Below are 26211 nucleotides of genomic sequence, written 5' to 3'. Positions count from 1 at the left end.
GCTGCGGGCTCCGCGGCTCCGAGCGCGCGCTCACATGGGGTCCGGGCACGTCGCCTTCCGCGGGCTTCCCGGGGAACCGCTTCCTACGGGACACCCTATCGGGTTCCCACCTGGAGCCACCGCCTTCACTGCGGTCGCCCAGCAACCACTGCAGCGGCGGCGGAGAACTGAAGGTCGCAAAGCCCGGGTTACCATGGAGACAGGAGACCTGGGTATCTGCCGGTAACTGTTCAGTGTTGTCGCGGTGACAGGAGCTAGGCGAGACAAAAATTGAGAAAGATTGCTAATCTCCAAAAGTCGGGGGACAGCCAGACCCCAGAGGGACCCTTGCTATTTTAGCAGTCGACTCGGGATTATAACATTTGAAGTACAGGTGTTACTCTGGAGTGAGGAGGGCACCATGTCCTTTTGACTTCGGGGTTCCTAACTTGAATTGACCTCCCTAGGGATGAGCTCGGAAAATGAGAGTTCTAGCCTCCTAGTCTAGTCAAGTATGCCCTTACTCTCCAGGTGATCATTTCTCGCTAGGCTCCCTCAGTTTTCTCATTTGTAAATTCTGCTGTTGGTTCGTCCCCTACGTTCCCTCCAGAGTCCAGGCCCTGCCTTTCGTGTGGTAACGGCCTGAAAGGCCTGATTGGTTGGGTGGGAGAGTCTGTTTTTAGCTCTGGCCACTAGAGGGAAGCAGAACCCAGTCTCAGGGTACACTGTAATTGTAAGGGTGGATGGTTGGGTTGGGGGTGGGGAGCACACTCGCACCTTGGAGAACTTTCCATTGCTGAGACCTAAGGAGTAATTCCTTGCCTCATCTAGTCTCATCAGGCTCATACAACGGAAGGAAACTGAGTTGCTATGGTGGTTGGAACTCAGGATTAAGGGCAGGGAGTTTTTCCTGATAAAATCCTGGTTTAGAAGTCGCCCAGCCTTAGAAGCAAGAAAAACAGACCTCTGCCCCTCCCTGATATCTTCTTTTTACTTAAGCTACATTCCTGAGCTGTGTCTTACTTAATTCTATCCCTCCAGGACTCAGTGAAGAATGAAGAGGCCTAGATCCCAGCTGACTAGTTTCAGCTGCAGCAGGAAACACAGACATAGTTGGGTTGGGGCAGAAATAGGACCTGTATCCCTTGGGGCTAGGCTGTAAGTGGGAGTGATGACTGCTACTTTTCCCTTGGGTTTCTACACAGTAACTTGCTCCCTATCATCCCCAAGAAACTCAGGCCATAGAGAGTGGCCAGGACTGCAGTGGAGATGGGCCTGTAATCCAGGGCTTTCCCCCTCCTGAGCCCAACTCTTGGTCTTTGGAGAAAAGAGTATGGGGAGAATATGGGCAACAAAGCCAAGTTAGAGAGACTGGAGGGTTATCAAGTGCTGTTCCCCATCCTCACTTAAAAATGAGACCCAACAATAGCTTTTAAAATCTCTGCCCACCCAACTATAGTTTTCCCTGAGTTGGACAGACAGGATTCTTAGTTTTCTCATATCATTGTTAAAAAATTTTTTTAAAAAATTACTATCTTGACTGCCTCTGTCCATGGCTGAAAGCTAAAACTGCTCTCCCTAAGGCTTTTGACTGGCTATCCTCCCAACAGCTGGATTCAGATCTGTCACATTTTAAGACTTAGGAAACGAGATGCTGGGGCAGAGAGAGGGGTAGAGGGTCATTTTATAAACCTTATGGCCTAGATGCCCATTTTAGGCTTTGTTTTGCCTAAGTCTTTGTTCTATCAGACTCATGTTCTGCCTCTCCTTTTTTTTTTTTTTTAAGATTTATTTATTTATTTACCCACCCCCCCACCCCCACTCCCACCCCGTTGTCTGTTCTCTTTCTATTCGCTGGGTCTTGTTTCTTTGTCCGCTTCTGTTGTCATCAGTGGCAAGGGAAGTGTGGGCTGCGCCATTCCTGGGCAGGCTGCACTTTTCTTTCGCCCTGAGCGGCTCTCCTTAAGGGTGCACTCCTTGCGCGCACCCCTGCGTGGCGCAGCACTCCTTGTTCTGCCTCTTCTGTTCAGAAAAGGGAACTCTCCACCCCAGGGGTCTTTCCAGTTTTCTCCCAGCTTTGTTATTCTTCTCCCAGCTTCCTCTCCCGATGCTGAGTCTTCAGAAGTATGCATTTCCCTTGGACTTGGAGCCTGAACCTTGCATACTCCTTGGCTGCATCCCCTCCAGTTCTGCCCATAGCAAGAGTATCGCAGCCCTAGACCCAGGTAAAGGAACTGCCCAGGATTCTTACCTTCCCGGTTGGTCTGAAAAAGCCCATATTTTGGAGGAGGCAGAAAAGAAGGAAGGGATGGAGGAAGGGAAGAAGGGAGGAAGGGAGGGAGAGAGGGAAAGAAGAAAAAACAGCCAATCTGCACTTGTATGATAGCATCTAAAGTGGTCTGTAATGACCCTGTCAATGATACAAAAACTGAGAAGGCATTAAGATAAAGAGAAGGTTAGATCTGAGAGAAAATTGTATGTGTGAGAGAGAAAAGGGTAGGAGGAAGGGCAGCAGGACTCCTGGTTGTCTGGACCTGCTTACACCTGCTAATAAAATCCAGGGACAACCTCTGTCCAGGAGGAGGGGTGGGGACAGATGATCTTGAAAGTCTCATAATCCTGTGAGTTTGGTTTGTCTCATTTGGCCGTCTCTAGTAAGCAAGGCTCCTTTGAACTCATCTTCCCAGGCTTAGGGTCTGTCCCAGCCCCAAGTCCATGCCTCCTTGCCTCACACCTTCACCAAGCCCTTAGTTTTCCATCTTCTCCTTCTCTTACTGCCATCTTCTGACTTTAGAATCATCCCTAGTTCTCAGCATTGTTCAGTATGCACAGAAAGCCAACAATTGGATCCAGGGGTCTTAGTCACACTCTTAAGACTCCCGCAGTTCCCTCTGCCTATATCTACCAGGCTGTCCCATCCTTCAGGCCCTCTCTTTGGCTCTTCCTCTATTGTCCCCTGTCCCTTCGACATTTTCCCCCACAGCTTGTGTTCTGGTTGCTTGACTCCCTGGTCTCATGCCTTCCTGGTCCCAATTCTGACTCTTTGCCTTCTGCATTCAGCTCAGATAGAAGAAAAGAGGAATGTTCAGGAACTGAGATCGGACAAGGTTAGACCTTGAGAGCCCCTCTGATTGAGAAATGAGCTAGAAGGAGTTTTGAGAGAAGGGTAGAATTTTAACCAGACTTGGGGTGTAGGGAAGTGCGGATCAGGTGAGTTAGAGAATTTTGGAGAGGTAGGATAAGAAAGTGGAGGAATTTGAGTTGTTGTGGGACTTGGTGATGTTGGGTAGGAGAGTATCATTGGGTCATTGTTGAGTGGTGGGAACTGAGGGCCTAAGAGGGGATTACCTGAGTGATCCCAGCAGTGGGCAAGTAGGTATCCAGAAATTTCCCTTCAGATCTTTCTCTCTTTCAGATTTTATCTCAGCCTCTTTGTCTCTTTGAGTCCCTCCCCTTCAATAATTATATATAAACATACATACATACATTTATATACTTACATTATATATATATATATCCCCACCCAATATAGTATCTGTCTCTAAGCATCCATCTATCTCACAGTGCCTTGAGGTCTGTCTCTCATGGTTTTCTCTTTTGTGTTTCTTTCTTTGGGTCTTTGCCCTTTTTTTCCTTCTTTCTCTGTATAGCTGAAGAGAGCCATCTGATATCCCTTCAAGGAGACTTTGGAACCTCCTTGAGTGGCCAGGCTGCATTCTAGAACTGTGGAAACACTATGGGGTTCCTGGGCATAACCATAGGGTATTGAATCCTGATGAGGACCTGGGTGAGCCTTGACTCCTCAGGCCTTTTCAGGGAATAGGCTTTCCATACAGAAGACCTTAGGGTGTAGAGGACTGAAGCCAGGGAAAGATGCAGACAGGCAAGGAGAGGTTAGACTGAAGCCTTTGTTCCTCTGTCCTTTGGACCAGTGCTTCCTGGCCTTGCTAATCACCAAGGTGAGGAACTCTTGCACTGTTCCTTGATCTCAAGCCCTTCTTTTTTAATATGGCTCTGGAATTGAAAGAAAAATTAAGGTTCTAAAAGGCTTTAAGTGAGGCTGAAGAGTGGTTCCCAGGGGCTCCTGCAGAGAAGGTATGATGTACATCTTGCTGGAGAAGGGTGGGGGGTAGCGGGAGATGCTGGGAAGAGAGTCAGGGACCTGCTGTCCTTGGCAGCCACCCCCAGCTTTTTCCACATCCCCAGACTTACTTCCTCCATCCTCAACTCAAAGGCTCCCAACTCTCACTGTCTCTTGGAACCAAAAACTAGTACAGAACAAGATCCAAGACTCCAGGTGCAGTGTGGAATGAGGTCAAGAACTAGGCCTCCTTCATCAGGGTCTTGGAAACCCCTGTTTCCCAGAGCCAGGTAAAGGATGAGCCTGGGGCGCCTGGCCCTGGGGCCCTCTGCAGTTGCACCACTTCTTGGCCTCTGAGCAGGGCAAGTCCACCTGACTGCTGAGCACTGAGGACTGATGATGAAATACAGGGTAGAGCTGCAAGGTAGGGTAAGTTTGGGGGTCCTGATGGGGAGAGAAAGGTGAGAATTAGGGTGAGGTAGAGAAGTGAATACTCTTCGGCAAGCAAAGGAGGATCATACTAACAAACATCAAAAGAAAATCTGCCCTCAAATTACAGGACTCATCAGCACCTAGCCCTTTCCCCCCAATTCCCACTTCCTCCTTGTACCCTTTCAGGTCCTTCTGCTCTTCCTTCAGCACCCTTTCAACCCTTTCCCACTCCTTTCCCTACAGTTCCCATCCCCTCCAGGCTTCTCATGGCCCCTTGGTCTCATGGTCTCTCTCTTGCCCTGCAGCCCTACATCCCCACTTTGCAGCTGACCTGCCACCCCTAGTGCCCTGGTCTAAGGGTGATGAGTGATTGTAGGGTCTCAGGAGGCTTTCACCTGGGAAGTTGAGTTGGTGGTGGCAGGAGCCCAGGCTGCTGACCGGAAAGTGACAGTCTTTGGTTCAGAGAAGAACCACACCCTCAGCATCCAAGCTGGAAACTGGAGGGTGAGGAAGTCGAAGATGCCCCCTGCGGGTGCAGGCTCTGTAGGGTGGGCTGACCCCTGGGGGCTGTCCTCCATGTGCCCCAGCAGGTAGGGTCCCAGGGAGGCAACCCTGACTGTTTTGTGTGTGTGATTGGGACTGGGTACAGTGGGTAGATGTGGGGAACATTAATGGGTTCTCCTTGGAATTTGTTCTCACCCAATTCTCAGGACCCCTCCTGAGAATTACCTTCTCCATTCAGCTGCACCTTTTGTTGCTGTTGTCACCATTTAGAAGACTGATTTCCAGGAGAGGTCCCTACTCCGATTCTGGACCAAACAGGATCTATTCCTAGAGCCTTCTAAAAGGGCCAGACCATCCAGAGATAGGGTCAAAGAATAACTGGTGTGTGTCTCTTTACTCGGGCCCTGGTCCCTGGTTTTGTGGTAGTGTTTTTACGGGAGCTTAGGGAGTCTACTGGGTGGGAGCAAGGATGGGGATTGGATCCTGGGCTCTGCACACAACTGGGCCTCCTGAGAAGCAGGCCCAAATGTACTTTATATCCCACTTCCGCCTCCCCTGGATGGCTCACTGTGGCTTTAGGCCCCTGAGGAACAAGCAAATTCAGCCCCCTGAGCTTTGAGGGATGTTGTTAGGCAACCAGGAAGTGTGTTTCTTATTAAAGGATGGGGCTGGGTATGAGGGATCATTGGGCTGTCCAGAGAGGCAGATTGGGCCAGCATGGCAAAGTTTAGATGGAATCCACTGGGAAAGAGGATGCCACCTGGGCACAGTGAAGCTCCAACTGGAGGGAGAAAAGATTTTTTTTCAGTGGAGGAAAAGCTTCTGGAGCCCATGTTTTCTGTATGGGGGGCATCCCTCTCCATTCTCCATGGGTGGGAGTCATCACAGGAAGGATCAGGAGAAGTGACCTTGAACTTTCTACCTGATATGGCCTCCCCTGGGGGTAGGAATCAAATCCTCTTTAAGTAATCTCCCACCACCAAGTCAAACAGCACCCTAGCATTTTTCTGTACAAACTGCATAGAAAGCAAGTCAGGGAGTGGATCTGGAATAGCTTAATATCATGCAGAAAGACAAAGGTGTATAAGAAATGGATCCCATTTTGTTCAACCCCGGCTTCCAACTACTTCCACTGTGATTTATTGTCTATCCTTCTCTCTCCCAAAGCCCAAGGATCTTCCCTCTAGCCTCTGATTCCTCTGAACTGGGATCTATCTCAATGCAAACAAGCAATTAGTGACTTGGGAGCTCTCTCATCTACTCCCACCCCCAACCCATGCTCCTGGGACCCCACCCCAGCCTTTTCCACCTTGACCCACTCCCTTCCTCCCCCGCTCACTCAATCTGACCCTCACTCTCACTATTCTTCTCCCCCACCCCACCCCACCCAACCTTGTCCCTCCCTGACTCACCTCCAGTACCATTGACACAAACAAAAATTTCAGCACAACCCACTCCAACCGGTTTGGCTGAGGTGTGCAGCCTGCCATGGGGACAGAGATGGGGCTATGCATAGATGCTTGGACACATGCAGATCATCAACATCCACATGGAGGATGTTACACAGAGACAGCGCCGTATGTGTGCCACATGTATACATAAGAGACACATAGAAACACAGGATGGTGGGACAGAGGGTATGTTAGCTGCTTATGTGTCTGTCTCTTCTGACTGAGAGTTCCTTGAGGGCAGGCACCATGCTTTCCATGTCTCTGTCTCCTCCCTAGAGCCTGGCAAGTGCTCACCAAGTGTCTAGTTAATGAGTGCGTGAGCGCAGGTGTGCAAGCAGTGATGCCACTCAGACACATTTTATGTACTGAAGTGGCCCCCTGGCTTGAATCATTCTCATTCTTAGGGCCCAGAATGTGGATGGGAGGAGGGGTAGGTGGTGAGGCACGAAGAGAATGGCTAGTCAGTGGGGAAGAAAGAAGAAAACCCAAGATATCAGGCATTGGCCTCAAAAGTCCTTCCTCCACCAATATGTTCTGTAACATGTGCTCCCCAGACCTCATCCCAACATGTGGAAGGCAAGGCCTAAGTAAGAGGGCATGTTCCCAAAGACCATGACCCTTGTGAAACATGCAGGATTGGGAGAAAAGAGGTGAAGAAGAACTTGGAGATAGGTATTTGTTAGGTGATCCCTGCCACAATCAAAGGCCTGGGGCTGCCTGGCTCCAGTGTTCCCTCTCAGGCCCACTGGTGCCCTCAGCCCCCACATCAAGTTTACTGTGACCTGAACATATCTCTGAAAAAATGTTGGCCACCTGCTGGCTCCAGCACCTGCTGTGGAAAGTCCTGCCTCCCTTCACTGTCTTGTGTGGCTAGAGTTGGGGGTGACTGAACAAGGGCCCCCAGCCAGGGACTCAGAGCCATCCTGACCAGTAGAACGGCTGGGGCTGGGGAGAGGGCATATTATGAATGGAAAGGCCAAAGGAGATAAAGGGACTGGATACATACCTTGTGATTTAACTGCTTCCCCACTCCATCTTCCTCATTTCTCGGTTGGGCTCCTGGATTGGGAGGGATGAATCCGTGGGAAGGAAAGGAGCTCCTCTGAAACCATGCGATAGGATCCAAGGTGTGATAATTATAATTATAATGCGATAGGATCCAAGGTGTTATAACACAGGATGCTCCCCTCTCTCATTCCCCCTGGTCCTACCCTACCCCTGCCACAGTGGATCTCAAAGCAGCATGGGGGTGGGGGCTCCTCACCTGGCACGGGTGGAGACCTGAGTCCTGAAGAGGGGAAGGGGCTTGCCGAGGCAGGGGTGGGAATAAACTGGGCGTTTTGGCCCCTGGCCTGGGCCTTAGGCCTACCTTTGATCTGCAGGAAATAGCCCCAAAGAAGAGGTCACTACCATGGCCATTGCTGAGAGTTGGGTCTAGAGCCAGAGCTGGGACAGGGTTAAAGTCAGGATCACAACCCAGGTCCAGGATAGTAACTTAGGGCCAGTCAGGATCTGCTTCACTGACTCTACCTCACTACCTTTTCCATACTGACACTCATTCGTTCATCCATAAATTTATGCCTCCTACAAATACGTATTCCATTTCCATTAAGTACTGTGGACTGTCCTAGCATGGATGAGTGAGACAAGATTATGAAATAAGCCCTGCTTTCAAGGAGCTCTTGTCATGTCCCTCAGTTTAACACATTTATGGAATCCCTGGCACACTGCAGGCCTCCATCAATGTTTCTTGAATTGAAGCTTACAATTTAGTTAAAGAGATAAGGTGCACAAATTAAGAGTGCACAGGCTATAATAAAGGGACTAGCAAAGGCCAAGGTAGAACAGAAGAGAGAAAGATTAATTCTGAGTGAGAGGAGCTAGGAAGGCTTCTTGGAAGAGGCAGCTTTTGAGGTCAACCTTGAAAGATGAATAAGATTTTGACAAGTGGAATTGGGGGGATGGGTGGAAAATATCCTAGATGGAATGACCCTCCCTTACTGACTGTTTCTTGGTTCCTTCTTCCTGCCCTAAGGGCCCTGCTCTAAGATTTTAATTCACATTTTTTTTCTGACTATGTATCTATATATCTGTTTCTCTCTATATGTTTTTAGCCCTCATCTGCCAGGGATCTTGTGGCTCCCCTTGACTAAGTTACCAGGTGGTTCAGAGTTGGCACCCTCCTTCTGGCTACCCCAGCGAGGCTGGTAAGATTTTGTATTGACTCAATGATCACATTTTATTAATCCAAAATGGAAAAAGGAAGTTTCCAAGTATGAAGTTCATGTATAGGAATCCAGAGACCAGGTGTTTATAATAATCAAGTTTACCTGCAAAGTCCAGGCATGTGGTCACTGTCCAGAGACTGGGGTAAAATGACCATGCAGATGTAGGAAAGGAACCGCTTTCCACTAAAGTTGCGCAGCTGTACTTTGGGGACTCGGGGCCAGAAAAGAAGAAGGTGTTGAAGCTGAGAAAGGGCGGGGCCCTGCCGGGAAGTCAGCAATCAGCCGGGCTAACCCTTGGCTTCTCCTGTGGGGGTGGGACCCAGGGGTCACTTAAACTCCTTTGCCAGGGTCTTTGAACTAGCTTCCTTACTTGGGGTAGAGGGGTCTGAGCAAACCATAATACCAGCTAGTTGTGTGTCTTTGGGCAAGATCCTTCCTCTCTCTACGCCTGTTTTCTCATAAGGATGAGGTATATGGGTCAGTACTACCAGGATCCACCTCAGTTCTGGCCTTCCCTGATCCCGTGGCTCCATGGCTGAGATCTTCCAGGGCATTGGAGAACGTGTCCAGGCCCCCTGCAGGCAGCAAGGTGGGTGTGGGATGCCTGGGTTCCCTTCACCCACGACAGCCTTGTCCCTGTTCATCCTGGCCTGGCGCCTCCTTCTTTGAACCACCCCGGGCCTCTCCCCGGGCCTGCCTCTCCCTTCTCAGCCCCTTCCACACACTTGCGGGTAAATGCAGCTGAGGATGGGATCCCACCCCCCTCAGGTCCCTCCCTCCGTCCCTCGTCCCTCCCTGGCGCCCATTAGCTCGCCTAGGCCGTGGGGGCGGTGGCTGCCTAGTAGAGTCCCTGTGCCAGGCCCAGCCCCCTGAGACGCACCTGTTCTGACCTGCTGAGCAGGTTCCCAGGTTTCTGCCGTCGTTGTTGGCCACGGTGTGGGAAGCAGCTCTGGGGGAGCTCAGAGCTCCCGATCACGGCGTCTTGGGGCGAGCTAGCTACAGCTGAGTGGGTAGAACGGGCCGGGCCGGGTCCCTGAGCAGAGACTCCTGGGGGTAGGCAGGTGGTCAGTGCCTGGAGGCTCTGTGGCTTCCTGCCTTCTGGGTCGGTGCCCTATCCTGCCCTAGAGCCGGCTCCCAGGGAAAAGTCGGTGGAACTTCAGAAACACCCGGCAGCTCTACCTTTCAACGAATGCCCCCGTCCCTGGGAGCCGAGATGTGGGGGCCTGAGGCCTGGCTGCTGCTGCTGCTTCTGGCATCATTCACAGGTAGGACTTGCCGGAACCATGGGGGCCCTTGCTTCTGAGCCTAACCCGGCCCAGATACACACACACACACACACACACCACTTGCACACATGCACACACACATTCTCTTGCCTTTAACTCCGGGTTGAAAGACCAATCTCTCCCACCCCCAGCTGCCAGCACTGCCCCCCGAAGAGCCAGCATAGCTCTTCCCCTTCAGGCCCCTCCTAGCCCCCAGGACAGGTCACTGCATCTGGGGTCTCCGCTACTGCCAAAGCCTTGCCTAGGCCTAAGGGACAACAGAAATGGTGGCTCGGCGCAGGCAGGCAGGGAGGAGGAACTGGCGAGGACCTTGTTCACCCCAGGTTTCCCTGAGGCTTTGCACCTCCTGGGCTTCAGAGCTGCTGACTGGAGCCAGGGCTGACTCAGGGCTGAGCTGACTTTAGCAGAATCAGGGTGTAGGAAGTCCGATGCCCCGAGAGTGGTCAGGGCATTTTGATCCCCTTCTGTCCTCTCCATGATGTCCTATGGCACCAGGATGGGGGCACCTGCCGGGGACTGTGGGAGGGCTAGGAGGTCCTCTTGCTCCAACCCCTCCCTTTCCCTGGACACACCATTAGGTGCCAGGATGGTGATAAGCAGGTTATTTAGGCAGATGGGAGTCTAGGGTAGGATAACTTCTAGATACAGTGTGACCCCCTTTTGTTGATCCCTGTTCTCAACTAGATGCCTTGTATTACCCCTCACCCCCTACCTGCCTAAGGTATATATTGCATGTATGTTATAGGAATTAATAATCTTCAGAGTGGGGAAGAGTTGTGTGTGTATATGTGTTTGTGCCCAATAAGACCACAATGGGATTCCATGGGCTGTTCCCAGGGAAATGAGCACCTGAGAAATCTTTCCCCTTGGGAAGACAGGGCCCTTTCTGGATGGGACAGTTTGATTCCCAATCCCAGAAGCAGTAGCAAGGGAGCCTCTGTTGTTGCGCGGGGCCCAGCAGGGATTCTCCCCCATCTCCTGCAGAATTCTCAGGAGGAGAACAGGGCCTACATGTGGGGGTTGGGTGTCAGTGGGTGCTGCTCTCACTCTGATCTTCTAGTAGAGTGGTCGTTGGCCCAGCCTCCAATCGCAGGATGTAGAGCTCCAACCCCAGCCACCCTTCCTGATGCCTTCGTTTTCATTTTCCAGACAACCCTTTTCAGTTGTTTGGGCCAAGAGGGTGGGGCCTGGTTGTTGGAGCCAGGGATTCCGGCTGTCACTTTCCTGTTGGATCTACCCACCCCTAAAGAATGGAACCGTAGTGTCTGGGGACTTGGAAGGGATCAAAGAGATTACTGCTCCAACTTCCCTCATAGTGCAGATGGGAAAACTGAGGGAAATAGACAGGAAAGTGGCAGCTGTGAGATCACTCAGTGTTGGAACCATAGCCAGGGTTAGTGTCTTGGTCTCCCGACTTCTAGTTCATTCAAGAATAGTATATTTGAGTGCATACTGAGTGCGGCCAGGGTACGAGATGCTGGAGATTCAAGGGTGAACAAGACATGATCTCTACCTTCCTTTCCCACCACATTAAACTGTTATTTTTAAGAATGACCAGAGAAGGGAAGAGGAGACCCCTTTCCGGTTAGGGAACTATCCCTGACCTCATCCAATCTCTGAGTTACTGTGGGCAGGAAGGAAGCTGGCTCCAGGACTGCCCCAGGAAGCTGATGGCTGCAGAGACCCTTCTGCACAGGGCTGGAGGTCCCAACACTGTGAGGGCTAGAGATTCAGACCCCAGGTTCCTAGCCCCAGGATGGTCCCACCTCCACTGCAACCCCTATTCCGGCTCGTCTGTGTGCAGTCATCTCCTCAATGGCCCCCAGAAAGCTGGAGTGCTTCATGTCTCAGGAAAAGCCTTGAACTGGGAAACCAGGGGTCCTAGGTTTGGGTCCCTTTTCTGCTATTAATTTGTTAGGAGACCTTGGGCAGCTAGGAAACTGGACCCCAGTAAACCAGATGATCTCTGCAGGAAATCTATGGCTCTGTGATTGTCTCGGCCCCTGTCTCCCACTGACAGGCACAGAGGGAACTGGCTAAAATGGGTGCAGAGGTGAGGGAAGGGGCAGATGGTCTGGCTGCGGAGATAGAAGGGGGAGGGTCCTGCCTCCAACTCTCTTTGGGGACCGGGGATAGCTTTCCCTTGGACACGGCCATCCCCACTACTGTGAACTCCCCCCATCCCCCAACTCTTGGGCCATTAGAGTTCTGAGCCCCAGGGCCCTGCCCCACCCATGACAGGGAGAGGAGCCCAGGCTTGGGAGGTGCCTTGACTCCACAGTTCTTTGTCTCTCCTTAATGGGATGAGTTTCCGGATGAGGTTCCCTCCCTTCTCCCTCCCCCATCTCCTGCCCCGGGGCTGGGGGACCCAAATCAACGGGAAACCCTTCAATAGGATCCCGGAGCCCTGGGCTCAGCAGCTGGGCCCTGCAAGAACTGAGGAGAGGACAAGGGGTTCCCTGAATTCTGAGGTCTGTCCTCTGAGAAGTTAGGGTCAGCTTTCCATTGGAGGTTAGTTTCCTAGAAAGGGAGGGGTGCCATCCCTACTTTTCTGCTCTTGTTTACAGAGGGGGACAGGCCCTTTCCTGTAGGACCAACCCATACCCAGGAAAGCCAGCAAGGGAGGCTAGTGTCCCCACCCAAGGTGAGGAAGACTGGGAGAACCTGGGGAAGCCCTGTGGCCTCAGGGACCGTAAGGGGGCTGGGCAAAGATACCCCAGCCACAAGGTGGTTGAGGAGTTGACAGCAGAGTCCACAGCCTCAGGATCCTGGGGTCCTCCAGGCAAAGTGAATGGGGGCCAGCCACAGTGGGGAGCCAGCTCTGGGGGGAGATAATGCCCAAGTTCTCTAGCCTCTAAGACTTGCCCATGCAATGACCAGAGTCTAAGCAGAAAGAACGGATGCGGGTAGGGGTGAGGGTGGGAGCTGAGCCAGGAGAGAAGGGAGTGAAGGAATTAGGATCTGGACCTGGGAACAGAATCTACCATGAGAAGGTGAAGTTCAGAAGTGGGGAATCATCCTCCAAGCCTCCTGGAAGAAGGCTGTGGAGGGGCGGGTGGGGACACTCTTTCACTGGCATGAGGGGCCTCTGGGCTCAGGAGCTTTCCTCTTCGTCCTCTGAACTTCCTCCACCACCTCCCTCCCTCCGCCTAAAACTGGCTGAGTGCTGAGAGCTGGGGTTGAGGCTGTGATTTGGGGTGAGACAGGGCTGCCCACAGTGGGGGGTGGCTGGCAGAACTGGGGGTTGGCTAGGCTCTCAGGAGGTTGGGAGAAGCTGAATTCTGGGTCTCCCACCCACGGTGTGGCTGTTGTGGTGACTCAGCCCGGCTCAGACTCTGGCTCCGGGGGGTTTAGGGGACTTATCTATGCTGGGAGCTGTGCCTGGGCCAAAGCTGGGGCTGCCTCAAGTCCTGTCCTCCCCCATTGTTCTCATTTTCCTTTGTGATTGGTGTGGCTCCCCTTCCCGGGCACTAATCTGCAGGTGGGCGCTTTGCCTGGGTTGGGAAGCTCTCACTAAGCTGGGGGGCTTAATTGGGGGTAAACGAAGGAGGTGGTTAGAGGTGGATGAAGGCAGAGGGAGAATCTCCTGGTTTCCAAGATTCCTTAGCACGCAAGGCCAAGGTTTTGGGGGAAGGGTAGAAGGAAAAGGTCCTGCTCAGCTATTTCTGTCACCTGTCTTGGAAGGGGGTGTGGGGTGGGGGAGTCTTTAGTGTTACTGTTAATCTTTTTTACCCCAAACTCAAATATAGAGTCCAGCTCTCTCTTTGGAGGCTGTTGCTACCTGAGTGAGGGGAGGAAAGAGTTAACAAAGGAGAATGAGACCCTCGATAGCTTGGACCCCTCCCCCTAGCCCCAGGCAGTACCCTCCCCTTCCCCAAACCCACACAGACAACCCTCACCCCAGGCCTGGAGCTAGAGCTGGTTTTTCTGGTGGTGGCAGCAACCAAGGCCCTCACAGAGGCCCTGACAAAGATTCCCAGGGAGAGGCCTCCTTGGGGGGCCAAAGGTGCTGGGGGGCCCAGGGGAGTGGCTGATGGGGGGGGGCACAAGCCTGAGAGTACCTCAGGTAGGAACCTGAGAAGCAAGAGGAGAGGGCGCTTTGTAGTGTTCTCTTGGGGAGCCTGTGACGGCAATTTCCGTCACTTGGAGGGACAGTGACCTCATCTCTGGGTACCTCCCCCTTGCGTCTGAGATGAATCTGCCCTTAGGTCTTGGGGTGAGGTGGGGAGGGGTGCTGGGTGGCACTCCAGGCAGGATGCAGAGGCAAAGGCGCAGAGCCACACGCCACTGACCAAGGGCATCTGAGATAGGTAGACATGAGGAAGCTAAGAGAAACCAACATCAAAATATTTACTCCGTGTGCAGAGTTCGCAGGAAAGGAATGCACGCCGTGCAGAGATGGTGCAAGACGTCCATGGAACGGTGCACGTGCATTCACATACATGTACCACTACAGAGCTCTGATCTCTGGACGTGGACAAGTACATTCACTGCCCTGAAGATAAATCATCCTCACACCTATGTGCAAAATACCTCCAAGTTCACGTAAGGAAACAGCCTCGCATGCACGTGAAGCACCACTTAAACTAGTCAGGCCCTCACGCAAAGGATATCCATCCATTCAGATTCATACTTTTTGTCCTTCTCACAGACCCACCTTTAAGACTCCATGGGCACCCCAGTATGTACTAGCAGGGAGGTGTTGATAGGGGAAACCCCCTCATAAAGAAAAGTCTCTTTCCCATGGCTAGGTATCTGCAGTTGCCAGCCTCAGTTTCCCTTCTGAGATCAGAGGCCAGGCCTTCACATAGTAAAGAAGGGAGTAGACAGCCAGCCCAAGCCAGGAATGGAGGGCCTGTCTGGGAGCGGGCGGGGTACAAAAAGGGCAGGGCCCTGAAGAGGCCCGTGGGGGCCCGGCTGGGGCTGGGGGAGGCCAAGGGCAGGGATCCCGTCTGGCCAGTTGGGCCTGTTCTCTCCCTTGCGCAAGGTGGTGGCGGCTGTGGCTACGGCAGCTTCTGAGTCACCCAGGCTCCTGACCAGCATGTCGGTGCTCCCAGGAGGAGGGGTGGCGAGGGCCAGAGGGAGGAGCACCCAGCTAGCCAGAGTCCACCAGCCCCAGCGAACAATTTGCAGCAAAAGGGTCCGGGGCTCAGCCTGGCCTGGTCACCACATGCCCGCAGGGCGACCTCACCGGGCAGGTGGTGTGTCTCCTTTGGGCTGGTGACATCATCATGCTGACGCCGGGCGGGCACTGGGTGGAGGAGAGGAGGAGGCAGTCCTGGCCTGCCCTGGCCGCAAAGCCTGGGCTCCTGGATTGGTTTAGCTCATGACAGGGATTGTAGGGCTCAAGCTGCCTTTTCTCTTCTCTTGTAGCCTGTGTGTGTGTGTGTGTGTGGGGCACAACTGGAGGAGAGTTCTGCGCCAGGTTGACATCCTCCCATTCAGAAGTGGATTTAAGACAATGTGGGTTGTGGGAGAGATCCAGAAGGGATTTTTCTGTTTTACTGGGTTCCTCATCTTACGAAGACTAAGTGTGTCCCTTGAGGGTGGGGATCTTGGACTCATACGGACATGGAGGACTGGGAGTCAGGCATGTGCTGGTACCCAGTGCCCACTGTGCTGTAAGAAGGTATTTTTTGGGGGTGGTGCTGGGACGTGGGTGATCAGTGGTGGGGAGGGGGCAGGTAGTTGGTGAGCACAGGAATGGAAATGGGAAATAGCCCACCCAACACTGTCCCACAAGGAGTGTGTGGAAGGGTTCGCGGGCTGGGCTTGGGATCCCTGTGCTCTGCATAGACACCATTGCTTGAAGCAGAGGATGTGCTGGGAAGTCCCCGTCCTACCCCCACCCCAGCTCTCCCTTGCCAGCCCTGCCCAACCCCCTCGCCCCAGTGCCGGGTGGAGGTGCCTGGGAGGGGTGCGGGTAGTTAGCTGGACTGGACTGCCAGGCTGGGCTGGGTGGGACCAACAGCTTAGGCAGGTCAGAGCCCTGGTATCCGGCCGTGCAGGTCTGTTCAGTCCCAGCCCAGTCCTCCCGGCTCCCAACAGCATCCTCCCTCCCTCCACCCCTGCCAGCAGGGCCACAGGACCCCTTTCCTCTGCCCTATGCTCTGCCTCACTGAGACCCTCTGGTCCTGTGTAGCAGCGCTTCACTTTTGTCCTCCACGCCTTTCTCTCCATCCCCTGTTCTTCCTCTCTCTGTCCAGTCCAGAGGTGAACCCAGCTAACCAGCCTCTCCTGCCTCCGCGCCAAGGTTGCCATGCCAAGCCCCTCCCTGCCCAGCCCAACAGAGAACTGCTCCTTCCTCCTCATTCTACCCTTTCCTTCTTCCACCTGTCTCTTTTCATTTATTCGCCCACTCCATTCATTCATTCATTCATTCATTCATTCAATCAGTAAGCACTAACTGAGCATCAATTACATGCCAAGAATGCAGTGATGCAAGGCCCAGTTTCTATACTTAAGGAGCTCAGTCTGTTGGGGAAGGAAGACAGGAAAATGGCAATTACAATCTATGGAATAACATGCTATGGTAGGGGTTACAAGGTGGTTCTGGTGGAGCACAGAGGACAGGCTCCTAACCCTGCCTGAGGTGGGAGTGGGAGGGAAAACTTCCAGAAGGAAGTGATGCCTAAGCAGAGTTTTAAAGGATGAGTAGGAGTTAACCAGACAGTGATGAGTAGGACATTCCAGACAGGGGGTACAGTGTGAACAGGGGCGAGGAGCAGCAGGGTGTGTGACGCACTGGGCAAGGGCAGGGACTACAGACTACTGGGAGTCCCTGGAGGATAAATTCCAAGGCAAGGAGCCCTTGCCGCCCCAGAGCTCTTGTCCACTGTGCCCCAGCCCCAGCCCTGTATTTCACGGGTTTTATTCCATGGCTCCAAATTTACTTCTTCCCAACCATGAGACTCCGCAGGCCCTGCCTCTCTTGTGCTACTCATCCCAGAAACCCAGGAGCTGTCTTTGAGTCTTTCCTCTCCTTTGCCTCTCTTTCTGGTCCATCACCAAATCCTGTGGCATTTTCCTCAGCAGCTGGCCCCTCCTCTCCACTAGGGAGCTGCAGCCCCCCTAGTGAGCCTCCTGCTCTCAGCCTACTCTCCTACTCGCCAGTCAGACTGCACATCACGATTTGCCTCCAGCCTCTCCCTGGCTAAGGAACCTTCAGTGACTCCTGGGTTTCTCTTTGCTGAATCTCAGTTCCTTTGTCTGGTATGGAGGGTCCTTGGTAGGTCCACCCTACCTCAACCATATTTTCCACTCCTGTTCAACACACACACCCTGCTTTAGTCGGGTCAAGCCAGAAGCCAGGCTCTCCACCTCCTCCATGTTTTCTCACCTTGGTCCCTCTCCTGGATGCCTTTCCAGGTCTCCTCCCTGCTCCAATCCTACCCAGTTCCTGCATGAGGCCCTCCCAGATGACCTGGGCCCACACTGACTGCCCCATCCCACAACAGGCCCAGAACAAACCTCTAGGCACTGATTCAGAAGCCATCGTCATATGTCTACATACCTGTCTCCATGTGTCCCCTCCTCCTGAACACACATCAGGCTCCACAAGGGAGGAATGGCTCCATATTTGCAGATGAGGTCTACATGTTGGCTTCATATTGCTGCTCCTGGTACCCAGTCAAGGTGTCAAACGTTCACCCTTTATCCCTGGTCCCCATCCCTGGCCCTCCGATTCTGTCCCATTGTCTGACCCTGTCCCTGTGTGTCTGCCCTGACCTCACCTCTCTGGTCCCCTGACCTGGGCTCCTTCTGTCTTCAGTGACTTGCTCGTGGCTGCCTCTGAACTTCAGTTCGTGCCATTCCTCCCACATAGAATACCTCCTTCTCTCTGGGAATCCAGGTCTGTCATCTTCAAGCCATGAAAAGAATGTTCCGAAGGGCATACTGGGAAGGACCCTTCCCACACTCCGTGTCCCATCCCAGACACCAACTGTTCTCAACCTTTGTGTGGCTCCCGGCCACGCTTACTGAAAGCACTCACTTTTACCCCCTCGGTAGGTTGAGCCTTCTGTGAAAGTGTTTGTCGATGGCTTTCCCTGTCTTTGTGAAAGTAAATTCCATTTTCCTGAGAGGACTGTGATCTCCCCGAGGGCTGGGTCTCTCCATCCTGTTATAACCTCCCACCTTGCAAGTGATCAGGATACAATCCAAGGCTGGGAGAGGGGTGTGGCTCATCCATAAATTGTCTGTGTGGCCTTAGGCAAATCACTTCCTCTCTCTGTAGGCCTCAGTTTCCTCCTCTGTTAACAGGTCATAATAATGCCTACTACCTCTTGTTTTGCGGATCTAATGAGGTAACGGATTGAATTTGCTTTGCAAGCTTAAAATGCTCCAGGAGTCCCAGCTGCCTTTGCTGTCATTATCATTCTGAACAAGTGTCCCCCTCCCCCGAACCCCATCCCCTGGCAGCGCCTCATCCTGGCTGCTCCTGTCTGCCCCCTGCAGGCCGGTGCCGGGCAGGCGAGCTGGAGACCACGGACCTGGTGACCGTGGTGCTGGGCCAGGATGCAAAGCTGCCCTGCTTCTACAGAGGGGACCCCGGCGAGCAGGTGGGGCAGGTGGCATGGGCTCGGGTGGACGCGGGCGAGGGCGCCCGGGAACTGGCGCTACTGCACTCCAAATACGGGCTGCACGTGAGCTCCGCCTACGAGGGTCGCGTCGAACAGCCGCCGCAGCCACGGGACCCGCACGACGGCGCGGTGCTCCTGCGCAACGCAGTGCAAGCCGACGAGGGCGAGTACGAGTGCCGCGTCAGCACCTTCCCGGCCGGCAGCTTCCAGGGGCGACTGCGGCTCCGCGTGCTGGGTAAGTGGGGTGGGCTGGGCGTGGTCGGGGGTTGCTGCAGAAGCATCGGAACCCCAGGCCCAGGATCTCTAAGGGGACAAGCCCTAGGCAGGGGGAAGCGGAGATGGAGACTGCAGAGAAAGCTGGGGCAGGAGCAGAACAGGGATAAGAGGGGGGATCCTGTCGGGGTGAGGGAGCCACAGGGAATGAAGGAAAGCTGTGATCCAGCCCATCCTCCCACCCAGTCCAGAAATTGTCTCCAAGTGACTCCAACAGCTTGATACAGCTTGGCTAGCCTTGGGGCAGTCAAGGGCCTCTGTGGGAAGAATCATTTATTAGGAAGTTCTTCTTTCTGCTGAGTGGAAATCTCCCACTCTGTTAATTCCACACTTTGGAGCAATAACACTAAAGCACACTACCTTTTAAAAAACTGAGGATCTTTGTCCTGCCCCACCCTAATCTACTCTTCGCCAAACTAAATTTATTGTTCTGGCAACATTTCCACCGAAGACACTGATTTAAAGCCTCCCTCACCATCCTGGACTCCGTTGTTTTACCATGTGGGTCCAGAGATGGATGCACAGGCCCAGTTCTAGCGTGGCCCATGAATGGACCAGTGGACTAACACCTTCTTTGATTTGGACCTCCAGTGAATGTGATCTGAGATCACAATAGCCTTTTAAACCATCACCTTGCACTGTGGTCTCTTGTGGTCAACTTGTGAAGAAAGGTATAAATACTAAGGGTAAAAATCACCGGACATTCTGCCACTCATCTGGTGTCCTTGTTGGTTAAGTAAGAGAAGGAAACCTTGCACCTATGCAAACCTGAAATGGGATGGGACTGGGTCACATGACAAGGGTTGTGCAGACCCCTGACCCATCCTCCCTCTACCTGCAGTGCCTCCCCTGCCCTCGCTGAATCCAGGTCCGGCGCTGGAAGAGGGCCAGGGCCTGACGCTGGCAGCCTCCTGCACGGCCGAGGGCAGCCCAGCCCCCACCGTGACCTGGGACACAGAAGTCAAGGGCACAACCTCTAGCCGCTCCTTCAAGCATTCCCGCTCCGCTGCCGTTACCTCGGAGTTCCACCTGGTGCCCAGCCGCAGCATGAATGGGCAGCCGCTTACCTGTGTGGTGTCCCACCCTGGCCTACTCCAGGACCAAAGGATCACCCATATACTCCAAGTGGCCTGTGAGTACTTGGACGCTTGGGTGGGGAGCCCCCGTGGGCTCCGAGAGCACTGGTGAGACATCATGAGGCCTTGAGCCACACCAGGCTGGCCAACTTGGATCCTGGAGACCACACTGTGGCCAAGAGAGCGCTAATCCAAATGTTAGACGACCTGGAGTCCTTCCCCTGATGGCCTTGGAAAATTACTTTGACCTCTCTGAGCTTCAGTGACCTCATTTTTACAAAGGAGGTTGCCTGCCTTCTCAAAGTTGCTGGGAGAATCAAATGTAAAAGTGGAATCGAAAGTGCTGTAAAGTGTCCTGTTTAGGGGTTTGGAGACAGACAGACTCGGTTCAAGCCCTAGTTCTGCTCTTTACCAGCAGGAATCTGATCATGTTAGCCTTTGGTTTCTTCATCAGCAAAATGAGGGTAATTATACCAACTTCACAGAGTTCTGATGAGGATTAGAAGGCACGAATGTGAAGCATCTTGTGCAGTGCTTGGCTTGCTTGGCGCATAGAAGGGACTCAGTAAATGGGATACTTAATTTCCCAGCATTAGTGGTAGATCCCCCAGGGGAGATAGGACTACTTTCTCCTTTTTTTTTGTTAAAATGGGCTTTTTTCAAATTAAGAACATCTGGTATTTGAAACACACCATTAATAAAAAGGTGTAGACCAAAAAGAAAATATTTGCAATATATGTCTAGCAAAGGACTTGTGTCTAGAATATGACACCTTCACAAAAGATATATGTATTTCCAACACAGATGAAAAATGATTTCCATAATTCCTCATCAAGGAACTGTATTTAAAGTCAATAAGATACTACTACACACCCATTAGAATGACTACAATGTAAACACTGATCAAATTTTGCAAGGATGTAGATTTGGAAATCTTACACATACTAGCAGGAAGGTAAAATAGTACAGCTACTTTGGAAAACTTCTTGGCAGTTTTTTTTTTTAACACTTTTTAAAATTAAAGTTAATAGATCACAAAGAAAAGGCTGATTTCTCCTCACCTTAACTCAACACTGGGCACAAAGTAGGTCCTCAGCAAATATTTGTTAAAGAAATGAATGATCTAGTAGGATTTGTAAGCTTTTGATGAGACAGGGAGCATTGAGTGAGCACCCGTTCTGTGACTAGTGCAATGCTAGGCACCACAGCGAATTTTAGAGCGTGAGACAATTGCTACCCTGAGGAACTTGTGGGCTCATTGCACAGGTAACCAATATGGGCTCTCTGAGCTTAGAAAGGGAGGGAGCCAAGCAGCCAGGGCCCTCACCGAGGTGGGCTGGGCTCTGGCTTTGGCAGCAGGTAAGAGGATGGACCACGGCAGGGGGAGATTGTTCCATCTGGGGTGGGCTGGGGGTGGGCCGGGGCCCTTCCAGGAATGGCATGATGAAAGGCAAGGCTTCCTTCCCATTCTTTCTCCTCCCACCTCCCATTCCAGTCCTTGCGGAGGCCTCTGTGAGGGGCCTTGAAGACGAAAAACTGTGGCAGGTCGGCCGAGAAGGAGCTACGCTCAAGTGTCTGAGTGAAGGGCAGCCCCCTCCCTCCTACAACTGGACACGGTAAGGGCCTCTCGTCCTGGGTGGGCCTCGCTTGGGCCCAGGGTCCTACCCTCTCAGGGCCGGCATGTACTCCTCATGGGACCAATACAAAAAGAATACAAGAATAGGCATGGGGTTATCAAATAGTATTATTGACTTGTTCTAGGAAATCTAGGATACGTGGTCATTGGAGGGAATAAATAAAGAAATCAGACAGCTGGAGCCCTTGGCTTTTTTTTTTTGTCTCCTAACTTTTAAAATGTGAAATATAACACAGATTTGAAGTGTGAACAATTTATTTATTTATGTAAGTGCATAAAGTACATAAATCAACAATGTACAGCTGACTGTAATTGTAAATCCAACACTGCTGTAACTACTACAAAGTTGCCAGCATCTCAGAAGCAACCCCACCCCTGCCGCAAGGAATCCTTGGCACTCTGCCGGGACCTGAGGTGTCCAGAGAATCGGGAGGTCTCGGGCACATGCGTGTGAGCCCATAGCAGGTGTGCTCTTACATGTGAGCAGATGAGCCATGCCTGTGGCCTTGTGCCTGGGGCGATGTCCCTCTGCCCTGTCATGCAACATGACAGGTGGTGGAGCATGCATTCGCATCTTCTAAGCACACCTAAGCCCAGAAAGGAGTAGAGCGCTCAGTGGTGCAGGCTTTGTAATATGCGTATGTCCTACTGCAGCTCGTCCTGGTACCCAGTGCTGGGTGACGTGATGCATGGGGGAAGCATGTGGGATGGCACGCATGTGGATCTCCCTGAGTGTGCGGGGGGTGCCCAGGTCAGCCTGGGCGGCCGGGAGACGGGGCCCCTGCCCAGACCTGCCTAGGGGAGGGAAGGGCACCGTGGGAACAGCCGGCGGCTCTGGGTGACGTCATGGGGGAGGAGGGTGGAGAGCTGCCCAGGCACGTTGGGTGGCGGCAGCCTTGGCCCGCCCCGGCCGGCGCCCAGCAGCTTCCCTGTCCTCCAGGCTGGACGGGCCTCTGCCCGATGGGGTACGAGTGGAAGGGGCCACTCTGGGCTTTCCCCCGCTGACCACTGAACACAATGGCATCTACGTCTGCCACGTCAGCAATGAGTTCTCCTCGAGGGATTCTCAGGTCACTGTGGAAGTTATTGGTAAGCTTGGGAGGCAGAGGGCTTGGTGGGGGCGGCGGCAGGTTACAGGGAGTCAGTTGGGACGTTATTCACTCGTAGGGGGCAGGACTGCACATCTTTTGCAGAGGGGCCAGGCTGAGAGGGTGTTTTGTGAGGCAGGGGCATGCAGGGCTGTGGGTCTGGGGCAGGCCAGGGATCTGGGTGCCCACCTCAGCCAGCGGCCTGTCCCCAGTAGACCCTCAGGACGACACGGTGAAGCAGGTGGACCTGGTGTCGGCCTCGGTGGTGGTGGTGGGTGTCATCGCCGCGCTCCTGTTCTGCCTCCTGGTGGTGGTGGTAGTGCTCATGTCCCGGTACCATCGGCGCAAGGCCCAGCAGATGACCCAGAAATAGTGAGTACTGGTCCTCCCAGGTGCGGAGGTCTGGGCTGGGAGCAAAGAGGAGGAGAGCAGGAGGTGGGCCAGGCCTTGGGGGAGAGAGTGGAGACGGGCTAGAGGTAGACAGGGGCTGTGGGAGGTGAGACCGAGGCCCAGAGCCCAGGCGGCCGCAGGAACCCGTCCTGCTGAGCAAATCAGATACACTGGCCCTGGCATCACCACGTTTGCGCGTGCGTGCGCTCTTCGGGCCCCTCACACACACACGGGCTGTCAACAGAGATGCACCACCACCGCCCCACACTGCCACACCCTTGTCACAGGAGCCCTGCGTCCATGGCTGGCTGGGGTCACCTTGGGAGGCCCCCCGCTACCCTCGGCTCCTAACCAGGGCCATGTCTTTCACAGTGAGGAGGAGCTGACCCTGACCAGGGAGAACTCCATCCGAAGGCTGCACTCCCATCACGCAGACCCCAGGAGCCAGGTGTGTGCCAAGGGCAGGGGTGCACGGGGGGCGCGGCCATGCTGGGGTTTGCTGGGCCTGGGCCCCTCTGCAGACCCGGGGCACAGGTGTCTGCCAGGTGTGGCTGCCGACTCCTAGCTGGGCCTGGGCTGGGGGCAGAGAGGGTATGTGCGGCTGCTCTGGGGGTGCTGGGGCTGCTCTCAAGGCCCCTTAGCGCTGGCCAGGGGGCTGCTCTGGGAATCCACTGTCAGCACTGGTTGCAGGGTGGTATTGGGGTGTCGGGGGGTGGGCGAGGATGTTTGTTGTGTCCAGGAAAGCGTGGGCCTGTCAGGTTGTGGGAAAGGTGGTCAGGGAGGGGCTGGTGGAGGGCAGAGGTGAAGAGGCTGAAGGGAGGGGGCTGAGCTCTGTTCTAACCCCTCTCCCGTGTCCGGGCCCTGCAGCCGGAGGAGAGTGTAGGGCTGAGAGCCGAGGGCCACCCTGATAGTCTCAAGGACAACAGTAGCTGCTCTGTGATGGTGAGGCCCCCGGCCCCACCGGTGCCCCACCGCTCTCCTCAGGCCCCTCTCCTGGCCCCAGAGGTGGTGCGTCAGCAGCCCCCTCCCCTCAGCCCTGGCTTCCACTGCCCGGCACTGCCCGTGCCTCCGCTGTGCCCGTGTTCCAGCTCCCCGTCCCTGTGCCCGGGGCTTGTTCCTGGCCCCTGGTCTCTGAGCCCCCGAGGCCTTGCTTGTGCCTGACCTCTGACCCCACCATGCCCCAACTGTACCCGGCCTCGTGTCCGGCTGGCCTTGCCTTGGCGTCTGACTTTTCCTCCGCCCTTCGTCTCCAGAGCGAAGAGCCAGAGGGCCGTAGCTACTCCACCCTGACCACGGTGCGGGAGATCGAAACCCAGACTGAGCTGCTGTCCCCAGGCCCCGGGCGGGCAGAGGAGGAGGAAGATCGGGATGAAGGCATCAAACAGGCCATGAACCATTTTGTTCAGGAGAACGGGACCCTGAGGGCCAAGCCCACGGGCAATGGCATCTACATCAACGGGCGGGGGCACCTGGTCTGACCCAGGCCTGCCTCCCTTCCTCAGCCAGGCTCCTTCTGCTGTCATGGGGGATCTCAGCTCATCTTGGGGGGCCTCCTTAAACGCTCCATTTCTTGAGGAAGATGCTCCCCACCCCACTGACTGCTCGACTCTTCCCTCCAACCCTTCTGTTCCACGATGGGAGGGCTCCACTGGTTGAGTCCCTCCCAGCGTGCATGCAGGTCACTGTGTATGTGCACCGTGTGCTTGTGCGGATGTTCGCGACTGAGTGTGTGTGGAAGCGTGACTGTGTCCGGGATGTGTGTCGTGCTGCCAGGTCAGAAGCCAAGTGGACTGTGGCATGCGTGCCCCAGGATTTGGGCGGCTGCGTGGGGTTTGCGTGTGGTGTGGCTGGGCGTGGCCTTTGCCTGTCTGTGCAGGTATTTTCCTCAGACCCCAGAGCAGTATTAGTGAGGCAGAGGTTGGAGGTGAGAGATCGAGCCTGTGGGCCAGATCCAGGTGTGCGGGCATAGCTGGAGCTAGAATCTGGCGTCCTGGGTGCCGGAGCCGGGCTCCCACCACTCAGGAGCAGTCAGGGAGAGTATGAAGCAGCCAGTTTAGGGTTCTGCCGGAGGCTTGAGCAGTCACAGAAGAAGCCCTCTGCCCTCTGGTGGCCTCTGGGCCTGCTGCATGTACATATTTTCTTTGTAAATAAACCTGCAAGACAAGGGAGCGTCTTTAAGGAAAACTGCTCCACACCCTTTAATAGGGGGAAAAAAAAAAAACTTTTTAAATGCTTTTGATTTACTTGGACATTTATTTAAAGTGGGGTCAGCAAAGCTTGACCTTGCTCAGACCCCATCCAAAGGGGTCGATTCCTGCAGTTCTGAAAGCTGCTCCTTTTAAGGTGTTTTCATCTAGGCAGCCCCTGGGGAGGGAGCCTGTGGGGTTAATGGAGTCTGAATTAGAGGTGTGAGCCCCCTTGGTTACCAGTTAAAGGACAGGGTAGGGTCTTCAGCCCTACTGGCCCCTCAACTCTAACCCTAGCCTTGTCTTTCTTTTTTTCAGTCCACAGTCGCTTGTGGTCCCCTGGAGAGTTGCTGGGGCCTGGGGACAAGGGCTCCTGGCTCAGTTGTAGTGTAGGGGAGAGAGGGTATTGATTCCAGGCCAAGGGAAGGGGGGTCCAGTGAGGTGAAGGAGGCAAAGGAGGCAAGAAGGTCTCTTCCCCCAGAGGTTCCTGGGCACCTAACTCAGGGCTCTTTCAGCAGATTCCTTTCAGGCTACCCGGGGGGCTGGGGTTAGATGGGGTCTAATTTTAGCTGGTCCACTCAGACACACTCCGCCGGAATGACTAGATTTAGTGCCTAAACCTTGCTTGGCCTGGAATCTGCTGGATTACGGGACCAAAGAAGAGACTCCCATCCCGCACTCCCCCAGCCAGCCTGGACTTTGAATCAGAAACTCAGAGATCTGGGGTATCCTAATTCTGTACATCTTGTGTAAATATGTGCATATATGTATATAAAATGATATTCTGTTTTTAAATAAACAGATAAAACCTGTTCTCTCTGATTCCTCTCTTGCACTGTGACCTGTGTAAGGCCTGAACCCCTAGACCCTCTGTCTCAGTACCATCCTCCCTGTGGTCCCAAGCAGGGGAAGAGAGAGGATGCTCATAGCTGGGATGGAAAGGGAAAGAATTAGCTTCCACAGGACTGTCAGCCATGTCTGGGAGGCCCAGCTAGGACAGGAGAGCTGAGGGCTCAGGG

The 26211-nt window shown here is 53.8% G+C and overlaps 1 protein-coding gene across 12 annotated transcripts; it reads left to right on the top strand.

The window, feature by feature from the left end:
• Positions 1-20: 20 nt before the first annotated feature.
• Positions 21-26006, top strand: NECTIN4 (nectin cell adhesion molecule 4). 12 transcript variants are annotated; one of them, XM_058309983.2, is made up of 12 exons: positions 149-222; positions 8562-8654; positions 9139-9940; positions 18419-18522; positions 18640-18778; positions 19658-19948; positions 21388-21508; positions 22469-22617; positions 22832-22988; positions 23379-23454; positions 23874-23948; positions 24260-26006. In XM_058309983.2, the coding sequence occupies exons 3-12, from the start codon at positions 9865-9867 to the stop codon at positions 24482-24484; spliced, it is 1413 nt and encodes a 470-aa protein (XP_058165966.1). In that variant the 5' UTR covers positions 149-222; positions 8562-8654; positions 9139-9864; the 3' UTR covers positions 24485-26006. The 12 variants fall into 12 exon arrangements, with proteins under 12 accessions (XP_058165961.1, XP_058165966.1, XP_058165962.1 ...); XM_071207532.1 differs by lacking the exon at positions 149-222 and adding an exon at positions 17814-17967 and having other exon boundaries at positions 8547-8654; positions 22829-22988; XM_058309978.2 differs by having other exon boundaries at positions 21-222; positions 18419-18778.
• The last annotated feature ends 205 nt before the right edge of the window (positions 26007-26211 follow it).

The sequence above is a fragment of the Dasypus novemcinctus genome, chromosome 13 (assembly GCF_030445035.2).
Source record: "Dasypus novemcinctus isolate mDasNov1 chromosome 13, mDasNov1.1.hap2, whole genome shotgun sequence".
Classification (NCBI taxonomy): Eukaryota; Metazoa; Chordata; class Mammalia; order Cingulata; family Dasypodidae; genus Dasypus; species Dasypus novemcinctus.
This window is presented reverse-complemented; position numbering and strand designations above follow the sequence as displayed.

Coding starts and splice junctions, on each gene's coding strand:
- NECTIN4 (XM_071207529.1), top strand. CDS start 17,832: ATGAAAAGAATGTTCCGAAGGGCATACTGGGAAGGACCCTTCCCACAC. Junction 22,989..23,378: donor CAGCAGATGACCCAGAAATA/GTGAGTACTGGT, acceptor TGTCTTTCACAG/TGAGGAGGAGCTGACCCTGA. Junction 23,455..23,873: donor ACGCAGACCCCAGGAGCCAG/GTGTGTGCCAAG, acceptor CGGGCCCTGCAG/CCGGAGGAGAGTGTAGGGCT.